This window comes from Marmota flaviventris, chromosome 10, assembly GCF_047511675.1.
Source record: "Marmota flaviventris isolate mMarFla1 chromosome 10, mMarFla1.hap1, whole genome shotgun sequence".
Taxonomy (NCBI): domain Eukaryota; kingdom Metazoa; phylum Chordata; class Mammalia; order Rodentia; family Sciuridae; genus Marmota; species Marmota flaviventris.
In genome coordinates, this window is record NC_092507.1 from 32,944,758 (window position 1) to 32,955,514 (window position 10,757).

At 41.3% G+C, this 10,757-nt stretch overlaps 1 protein-coding gene across 1 annotated transcript; it reads left to right on the forward strand.

Moving 5' to 3' along the window:
* The first annotated feature begins 5,656 nt into the window (after nucleotides 1-5,656).
* LOC114094520 (olfactory receptor 2A12-like) lies at nucleotides 5,657-6,604 on the forward strand. Its single transcript, XM_027937708.2, has one exon. The coding sequence runs from the start codon at nucleotides 5,657-5,659 to the stop codon at nucleotides 6,602-6,604; it is 948 nt and encodes a 315-aa protein (XP_027793509.1).
* The last annotated feature ends 4,153 nt before the right edge of the window (nucleotides 6,605-10,757 follow it).

Consider the following 10,757-nt stretch of genomic DNA (forward strand, 5'->3'; position numbering starts at 1 on the left):
TAATTCTCCAATCATGTGAACTTCATATTATCCAAATTTTACATTTAAGAAGCTAAAGCTTAGAAAGTTCAAGTGAATTTCCTGAGCTACCAGTAGAAACCAGTCTGGAATTTGAACCTAGATCAGGATTCAGTAAGATAATAACTACAGGGCGGTTGGCACTGCCTGGCACGTTTGACATGGGCCGTATTTCTAAACTCCCTTCAGTTCATGGTGTGTAGCCCACTCTTGGACATTAATTCCCAGGATGCCAGATTCAAGAGGTTCATCCTCTTTTAGGAGGAAAGGAAATGATCATCAAGTGGCCACTGCCTCCTCCCACTTGCTTGAGACCTGTGTATCCAGGACAAGGGCCTTCCACTGTGGATCCAGGCATCCAGCTCCCGCCCCTGTGATATGTGTCCTGGCTCCCCACTGGAAAAGGAACACACTCTTAATAGCTGCCCTCTTCTAGGCAGGATAGGATCTACCGCTGGCTGATCTCCTCTACAGAGCAGAACCTGTGCTAATCACTGAAACATGCACAGCATTATTTTGTGTTCTAAATATGAATAAAATGAAGTTCAGGGAGGGAAAGTGATTTATTCAAGGTCATATGGCTAGGAATTGGTGAAGTCAATGTTCAACCCCCCAAACTATCTTTTTGTTTTTGTGTCATATGATAAAGAGAGGCTCTGTGTCTTCTGGTGTTTAAGAACCCTGATCTAGAGAAGGAAATGATGCACGGAGGAGCAAACAGTTAAGACAGAAAACATATGAAAGTATATGAGTATATTGTGCAAAATACACCACATACACCCTGGTAAGTCCTGCTCCATACCAGACAGCTACCAGGCTCATGGCCTCCTAATATAGGAAGCCATATAATGTCTGATCCTCTCCTCTCAGATGACTTGGTCTTGCTAGGACCCTTCCAGTGACTGGGACATATCCAGTTCTGCCCCAGTTCCCATTCTGTGGCTCAGGCCCTGTTCCTGCACAAAGATGTCATTTTATCTGAATTCTCAGCGGTGACCTCTAGCAAGGTAAAAGTATTTCTCATTGGCTTTAAGTGCACCAGTACCCAAATTGGGCTTCACCCTACCTGAACTCCTCCTTCATCATCACACCCTTCATAATGTGAATTCTGGATATGATCAAAAGGACAATAGATAATAAATGTTGGTGAGGCTGTGACAAAAAGGAAACCCTTGAATGCTGTTGGTTTATCTCATATATGGAAACTAATCCAAAAGAAATGGGGAGGAGGGTATAAAAAAAGAATAGAAGAGAGATCAGTGGAGTAGACAAAGGGGAATGAAGGAAAGGGAGGAGGAATCGGAGAGGGAAAAAATAGAATGAATCTGACCTAACTTTCCTATGTTCATGATTATACCGCAGTGAATCTCACCATCTTATAACTCTACCAAAAAAAAAAAAACTATAATAGCAGAAAGATCAGTAGAGTAGAGGGAAGGAAACAGAAGAGAGGAGGAGGGGAGGGAAAGGGGAAGTACTGGGGACTGAAGTAGAACAAATTATATTTCTTGCTTTTATATTTATGTCAAAATGAATCCTATTGTCATGTATAACTAAAAACGACCATTTAAAAAAAAAAAGAAAATCTGGTCTACATACAAAAAGTATACCATTCAACCTCCAAAAATAAAAAATCCTGACATTTGCAACATGTGTGAACCTGGAAGACATCATGTTGGGTAAATTAAGCTAGGTACAGAAAGACAGACACCCGCATAACCTTGTTTATATGTTGGAATCTAAAAAAGACCAACTCACAGAAGCAGAGAGCAGAGGGTGGTTAGGAAGAGCTGGGCTCCCAGAACTGGGGAGGCGTTGGTCAAATTTCAGGTGGATAGGAGGAATAAGCTCAAGAGATCAATTGGACAACCTGGTGACTTTAGTTAATAACAACGCACTTTATATTTGAATCTCACTGAGAGCAATTTTTAGTGTTCTCACCACAAAATAAATGTAAATTAATGTAAAGTAATGCATATATTAATTAGTTGTCACTTGCTGGATCGAGCCATCTCTCACAGTTGGTCCCTACCTCCCGTCCTTGAGGCAGCTTCTTTCTAGTGATCCCTACCCTGCAGCAGTTAATGAGGCCAAGCCAGTTAACCGCCACTCTCTCTTGGACTTCCAGACTCAGAGCATTCCAGTGGGGAGGGTATCCTCAAAGTGGGTCAGAAGGTGGCTGCACATCTTCCCTGGCCTTTGACCTCTGGCTCCTACACCAGCCTTTGGACATTTTACAGCTTGACCACACACCCTGAAAACCAGCACTGTGCCTCAGTCACAGAAATGCTGTAGTAGGATGATTTGAAATCTGACAGATCCATGTTCACATTTGGGCTGTACAATGTATCTACTATGTGGGGTGAACTAGCCACTTAATTCTTAAAGTCTCTGGGCCTCATTATCTAACAAATGGCCTGCCAACCTGCTGTGAAGATTAATGATATTATGTGTAGTGCCCACTGTATCTAACAAAAGTTGGTGTTCAATTGTAGGTATTAAGATATATTTATACCACAATGAAGTATGTGATTTAGGGTGGTTACCTAAGGATACTAGGTCTTCAATAAATGGTAGTTATAGAATACTAGTAACATTATTAGTTGCCTTTATATTATCTATATCCAAGCCTTATTTTTTTTTTACCTCTATTAGATGTGTGACCTTGGTTAAGATGTCTGTAGATGTTAAAGTGTTTGGGAAGGAAACAAAGCATATCTTACTTGCCTTATTATCATGTCAAAAAGGGATGTGGCCATGCGGCCAGAGGGACCCCTCCCTTCTCGGTCTCAGTGGGAAGAAATTTAAGTTCCCAAATGGAAATTTACAAAGAATGCCCAGCTCACCAGCTCCAGAGACCAAGCCTGAAATGTCAGGGGCATTAGACTTGCTGGCTGTATCTTCTTCCATCCAGCCCAGGGGCTCTGTGCTGAATTCACCAGCACAGACAAGAACAGGCTAGATTTCCACTCTTCATCCCATTCAGATATAAAGAGGGCTCCTGGGTCTACCAACCAGGAGCCCCTCTCTACAGGGCTGCTTTAGGCCCAACACACTTAAGAGAGGTGCAGAGCTTCCCCATGGAGCCACTGTGCCGGGGAGAGGAAGATGGCTGCTTTCCACTGAGAAGCACAGAACTAAGAGAAAATAGCCTGCTGCTGCTACAGGGGTGAAGGAAGCTGCCCAGGCAAAAGAAGCTACTCAGGTCATTTGTAGGTATAACTGAGGGAGGGGATGGAGGGAAGTTTCTGCCCTGGACATCCCCCAAGGATGGACAAAGGGGCCTTAACCTTCTCTTGCCCACTCACTGGGGAGGAGGAACAAGAACCTGCTCTTCCTGGGCACGGGTCCAGCTCCAGCTCTCTTCCATGACTATTTCCAGACTTGTGCAGGTCCCTGTCAGCAGCACACCCCTCTCTGCACTCAGAGTGTGTCCTAAGTCTCTCTAGTGGGAGCCCTGATAAGGCATCCTCTCCCTTCTTTACCAGAAGTTCAGAGGCTGGGAAGGAGCAGGGAAACCTTGGTAAGTAGAAATTGTAGAGTGGATGTGAATATGGAGCTTTGCTACTAAGAGAGCTTGATGTAGTTGTTCCTTTACATGTGCCTTTGCTAGAGGCAGTAGGGCGCAGTGTTTAAAGCTCAGGTAGGCTGGGCAACCTCAGGCCCAGATTCTAGTCCCTGTCCTGCCACTTACTTATTAGTTTGGTAGAAGGCAGAGCAGAAATTGGTCTTAAAGCAGAAAACTCGAGTATTGGAATAAGGCTCCAAAAGCTGTCTGTCAGCCCCTGCTCTAGCCTAAGTGGATTCTTACAAATCTTTCCCCAAGAATCAACATAGATGTGAACCCCAGGTTTTTCCAAGTCCTGAACAGGTAACTTCCTTGTACTAGATACTATTGAAAGATCTTAAAGAGAAATGGCTTCTGTCCACAGCCTAAGATAATACACACATAAAAGAAACCATGAAGGACTGGTCAGGTAAGGATGAGGAAAACCTCATCTGGGCCTTGAAGGTCCACAGGATCTGAGGATGGAAAGGGGATTAGAAGAGGCATTCCCCACAGAGGGACAGCCAGAGCAAAGTGTGGTGAGCATACATGGCAGGTGCTGAGAAAGCCATTTAGCTTGGAAGATCTGTGACTCCACCAGGAGGAGACCCCCAGACTGTCCAGATTAGGATCCCACAGGTGGTCATGTGGCTAGCATTGTGGCTCTGAAGTTTCACTGAGCTACTAGAGAATCATACTGAACTGGTTAGAACCAGACTGGGAGGGGCCTTGAATTTGATCAAGAAGGCATGAGAAGGGCATAATAGATGAAACTGCCTCTTCTGATGTGTGGACAAGGAGACCAGGGGGAGGCCTTAACAAAGTCCAGGTCTGGGATGTGGATGGGTAGAAAGGAGAATGGGGCACATCCTTACTCTCAGCCCTCACTATCTCAACACCAGAGACCATTCCTCAACCCCTGAAAGTAGCCCTCTCAGTATCCAAGGCTCTGAACTGTGTTCGGTCCCCTCTTATCTTCACAAACATTCCTTACCTGGGACACTTTTCTCCTCCATCCAATGACTGATGTTCCTTAAAGTTCAGAACACACATCTCACACCACCTCCTTTTACCCACTCAATCACAAGCAACTGTTGCATCTTCCAGACCTCCACCATCATCCCATGGCAATCGATCTGCACCACCATGTTTTCAGCCCTGTCCTCCAGGACCTCAGAAATTTTAAGTTACTCAAGATCACACAGCAAATCATGGATGAAGCTAGGAGTAGACCTTAACTCTTCTGATTTCCGGATTCATTTCATTTACACTAACTGCTTTTATTTGCCTCATGTTTTATATTTTGCAAAATGTCTTGACCTACAGAATCTCAGGTTTGCTTTGCCATAACCCTGCGTCATAGATGTTTCATTTTTGTTTAACAAATGGGTAGATTGAGGCTCAGAGGTGAAGGGATTTGCCCAAGGTCACACATATATCTGAGTACAAGAAACAAAGTCCAGACAGGCCTCAGGGGAACTGGGAGTAGCAGTCAGGAACCAGGGCCACTGACGACTTGAGACAGTTCAAGGGCTGCAGATCTCTCCTCGCTGCTTCCCAGCATGTTTTTATTTTCGTTGTAAACCATCATTTTTATTAGATGAGCAAAACATTGCCAAACCAATGACCTTGATTATTAATATATAAATGCATATGCCATGAGACATTTAAGCTGGTAAACATACCCATACTAATCTTGTCTAGAGTTAATTTGCCTGATTTTTTTAATGTGTTCAGAGAGGTCAGCTATAACCTAGGTAGTCAATATCCAAATTATCACAATTTCTAAATTAATGTACTTTAAGTGTATTTGGCTGTAACCTAAAGTCAGTAGTAAAATTCTGTTTGTTCTCCCAGCTTGTCTTTTATCATCTCTGTGAGTCCTTCTCTGTGGCTTTAGCTCCCTGGAAACTTAAGGTTGCCGCCCCACCAGCTCTAGCTTCCCTCCCCATTTCATCCAACTCAACAAGGTTTGACCAAATCCAGGAAAGCTGCTATGTGTGGCTCAGCTTCTGTCCTCCCTGTCCCTGCTCCCCCAACACCAGGGACAGAACAGGGACGTGCTTATCTCTCCTTAACAGGCAGATCGCCATGCAGCGCCTTGGCAAGGAAAACCACAGCTCAGTGTCCGAGTTCCTCCTCCTGGGCTTCTCCAGTGAGTCACAGGTCAGAACGGCCCTGTTCATCTTCTTCCTGCTCCTCTACCTCATCACCCTCCTGGGCAATGGACTCATTGTTACCCTGATCTACCTAGACTCACGCCTCCACACACCTATGTACTTCTTTCTCAGTATCCTCTCTCTGGTGGACATGAGCTATGTCACCACCACTGTGCCCCAGATGTTAGTTAATATGGTACGTCCAAGGAGGACCATATCCTGGGGTGCTTGTGTGGCCCAGATGTTCATCTTCTTGGTCCTGGGCATTGCTGAGTGTGTCCTCTATGCCATTATGGCCTATGACAGGTATGTCGCCATTTGCTTCCCCCTTCACTATTCCCTCCTCATGAGCCGTCTCGTCTGTATCAAGATGGTGACAGTCTGTTGGTCCATTAGTGTCACTGGGGCTCTCATCTACACTGTCTTCACCATGCGCCTGCCCTACTGTGGCCCCTACAAGATCAACCACTTCTTCTGTGAGGTCCCTGCTGTCCTGAAGTTGGCCTGTGCAGACGCATCCCTCAATGACCGGTTGGACTTCATCTTGGGTTTCATCCTACTTTTGGTACCTCTCTCCCTCATCCTGGCATCCTACGTCCGTATCTTCGCCTCCATCTTAAGAATCCGCTCAACCCAGGGAAGGCTCAAGTGCTTCTCCACGTGCGCTTCCCACATCACTGTGGTCACCATGTTCTATGGGCCAGCCATGATCATGTACATGAGGCCCGGCTCCTGGTATGACCCAGAGAGGGACAAGAAGCTGGCCCTATTCTACAATGTCGTCTCTGCCTTCCTCAACCCCATCATCTATAGCCTCAGGAACAAGGATGTGAAGGGGGCCTTTCTGAAAGTACTTGGAGATAGAAGGACAGCTCATTGACCCAGGATGTTCCAGAGTCATCCCTAGTCACTGGCAGACTGGATGGAGTTCATGTGGTATATTAAAAACTCATCCATTCTAACCAACCTGTCTTCCCAGAGCTGTGAGCAACTAGGAGAAGGTGTGGCCACTCCTAAATGGAAGGTCCCTCCCATTGGTTGGAAAGCGTACAGTTGCCACCACCATGAGCTAAGTATTGAAGGCAAAGAATCTATTTATAAATACTGTGTCCTTAAAGTTCATGGCCATTACTTTATTGTTCTCTCCTTACCTCTGGAAGTTTATGTCATCTCAACATGATCACAGCCAAATGTTCAACATGCACACAAACTTTTCTTCGTTATAAAGGAATTGGGGATGAAAAGGACATAAAGAGTAAGCAAGACTATGTAGAGACACAGTCTTGTGTTACTGTTTGATAAGCAACTTATACACAATATTTAACATTGCTTTTTGCACTAGATGCCATAAAATATGGACTAGAATCATTTTAGTCATACCCATGTAAAAATATAGCTAATAATTGGCGTAATCTGGGCTCAGCTTATGAAAATGACTCTTACCTGGTCAATTTAAAATTTATGTTTTAAATCCCACTTTTATTTAAGAAAAAACATATATATATATTTCTAATGGAAAAATAAATATGTATCATGCATATCTATATCTACATACACATACAGAGAATGAGAAAGATAATGGAAAATAATATAACAAAGACTCTATTTTCTCCAACCCAAAGTAAACACTTGATAATGTTTTGTCATTGTCCAAGCCTTCCTTCTTTCTTCTTTTTTAAAGGATTAGATAATAATAATAAAGTTAAACTACCCTTTGACTATTTCTGACTCCGAAGTCAACTCCTGTATTTAAACTGAAGTGTATTCAATCTATTTTTAAGCTGTTCTTGTATGTGTTTAAATTTCTTAAATGGTAATTTGATATCAGTATGACTCTTAAAAGTACTAAATATCGTGTTTGTGATATCTACTCATTTGATGATGATAGGTCTAGTTCATTCCCTTTAATAAGCATATGAATACACCACATTTCATTTATCTAATTCCCTTTCATTCAATATTCATTTATTTCCACTTTTTCACTACTTAAATAATTCTGCAAAAAAAGTCTTTGGGAGGGCTGGAGATGTGGCTCAAGTGGTAGCGCGCTCGCCTGGCATGCGTGCGGCCCGGGTTCGATCCTCAGCACCACATACAAACAAAGATGTTGTGTCCGCCAATAACTAAAAAATAAATATTAAAATTCTCCCTCTCTCTCTCTCTCTCTCTCTCTCTCTCTCTCTCTCTCTCTCTCTCTTTAAAAAAAAGTCTTTAGGAACCCATCCATATATAAATATTTTTCTAAGATTTATGCGTAGAGTAAATTTTGTAGATTGTAGAAACAAAGAAATCTCAAATTTACAAGATAGTTTTAAGTTATTCTTCCAAGTAGTTATGCCAGTCTACACCTCTCACCTTCACTGACACTTGAAATTGTTTGAATCAACATTCTAATGTTTCTACCCTTCTTATGGGTGAAAAGTGGTCACATTGCTCTTTGTCTCATTTACTCCCTGGTTGCCAGTTAGGTTAACATCTTCCATAAGATTGTCAGTTGTATTGCATAGTGTGATAGACTCAAGAATCAGACTTCAGGGTCAAATTCCATATCTATCCTTTAGTAACTCAGTGGTGATGGGCAAGTTACCCAACCTCTCTGGATCTCAATTTCCTCATCTGTAAGTGGGAAGAAAATAGTACATGCCTTAGAAGGTGGTCAGAAGAATTAAATGAGATAATACACGCAAAGCACTTATAGTGAATAACATGCTATAAATTTTGTTTGTCTTTTATTGATTTGTAGTTTGTTATGCATTTGTACATAGATTTTTTTTGTCAATTACATGCATTGAAACTATTGTCTATGAACTTATTACTTGTTTTCTTTATTACAAAAGAAATACATGTTTATTCTTAAAATTTTATAAAACAGACAAAAAGAAGAAAATCATCCTTTATCTTAAACCTGGAGGCAACCATTGTTAACATTCCAGTGTCCATGTTTTGAGGTTTCAATTGTTAAATTTTTTTCTATCAATATTTTTGGAGAAATATACATAAAATTATTAAATAATTTATCTTTTTCCCCAAACTTTGAATTATTCACTGCATATTCTATTACTTATCACAATTACTCAACAAGAGGTTTCTGGACATTTATCTATGTTGATTTATTTTTGCTGCTGAAGAGTATTCTTTTCACTTTCTTTTGATGACTAGAATAGAATAAAATACAAATAACTTTTGATGAATATGATTCTTCATTTAATACAGATGAATGTATGCATCTTTTCCTTTATGGTTATGAAGTGAACATATGTCAAAGATTTCACTGAGCTCATCACCATGAAGGAACCAGTATGATGTCAGCACTGGATCAAAACAGAACTTGATTTACAGAGATTTATATTGCTCAACTGAACAAATTCTATTTGCATTATTATGAGCAGGGCTCATCTGCAGCACTGTGGACAGGGTTCATTTGCATTGCTTTCAGTTTTCTGAAATTTAACAGAAAAACTGCAGAGTTATAAAATACCCTCATCTATAAGAAGTCAAAGGGACCCAGGCCTGTAAAGACAGACAGTGCTCCAAGGATATCTAGACAACATCCAGACTGTACTGAGAAGCCACCAAGTAATCCTTTTCCCCCTTTCGCAAGTCTTAGGTGCTTTTATTCCTGACAATATCCTACTTTTATTATCCTTAGATAATCTTCAAAGATTATTCTGGATGACAAATAAATGCTGGTCACATTGTTTGGCCTCATTGCTTAAACTGGCATGGTGAGAATGTTAACCATAGAGGCTTCTTTGATTTGCTTTGCTTATCTAGAGACAGGCAGTATTGAGCCATTTCTAATGTCATAGAATTAACTTCTGTCCAGAAGTTTCAATAAAGAATCCCAGATTTGACTTTTAGGGCTGTACTGTAGCTCGGTCGCAGAGCACCATCCTAGCATGCTAAGCCTCTGAATTTGATCCCCAGCAAATTGATCAAATCGGACTTTCAAAATTCCCTATTATTTGCCACAAGGGGGTTGGAAAAACCAAGAAATTATCATATTTTACTGGCAGTACCTATACATTTGGATGAACTCCTCTTTAATCAAGGTCCCTAACTTTGCTAAGGTCTCCTGGCCAGGAAGTGACAGAGCAGGACAGGATTCTGAAAGGCAGGTATCAGGCTGGCTTTGCTAGGAAACCCTTATAGAGATTCGCCCCGTAGTTCTCTGCCCAATCCTAAGATACTCATTTTAAAATACGACCTTGGTTAATAATCAATCTAATCAAGTATAACTTGGCTAAAAAAACCCAGAATCTATTGATTGCATGCTATATCAATGCTACTATAAAAAGTAAGGAGACATAATTTGAGTTTCTGAATTCAGAATCAGATAAGAATAAATAAGAATCAGATACAAGTTAAAAACGTTTCATTTTAGTTTACCAAAACAAGATCTACTTGGCTGATATTAGAGACAGTTTAAGAGGAGGAAGGGATTCTTTCATATATCCATAACAAGTAAACATTAAACAATACAGTTACAGTGATCAAACAAATAACCTCATCGCTGCATCCAACTCTTTGTAATTAGCTCTTGCTCTGACTCTAGTCTGAAAAGCATCTGGGAATCCTGACTCAGTCCACTTAGTACATTTGGAAATTTGCCTAAATGATTTCAGCTTGGAAACCTGGACCAAAATGCCTTTTCCTTGAAATGGCAAATGTTCAGAGCAACTGGGAGGAGGCACGAAGCAGGCTCATAGGGTGCTGGTGGTGTTCTGTGTCTTGGTCTGGTGGTGATTACATGCGTATGCTCTCTCTGAAAAGTTCTCCAAGGAAACTTGATTATGGATTTGCTCTTTCTTCACTTTGTCCCTTGCGTATTTGGAGGCCAGTAAGATTCATACAAATAAATTGTATGTAAGTTGAACTTTTTGTCATGAAATTCCTGTCATTATCTCCAACAAGCTTTTCTCTTTTAAAATCCATTTCATCAATTACCAATATAGTAAATCTTTTTTTTCTATCAGTTTTACTCCCAACTTCCTAGATAGTCATGTTTTAGATTTATTTTTAAATTGGATTTT

What these genes read in the sequence shown, in the direction of transcription:
- LOC114094520 (XM_027937708.2), top strand. Translation starts at nt 5,657, where the DNA reads ATGCAGCGCCTTGGCAAGGAAAACCACAGCTCAGTGTCCGAGTTCCTC.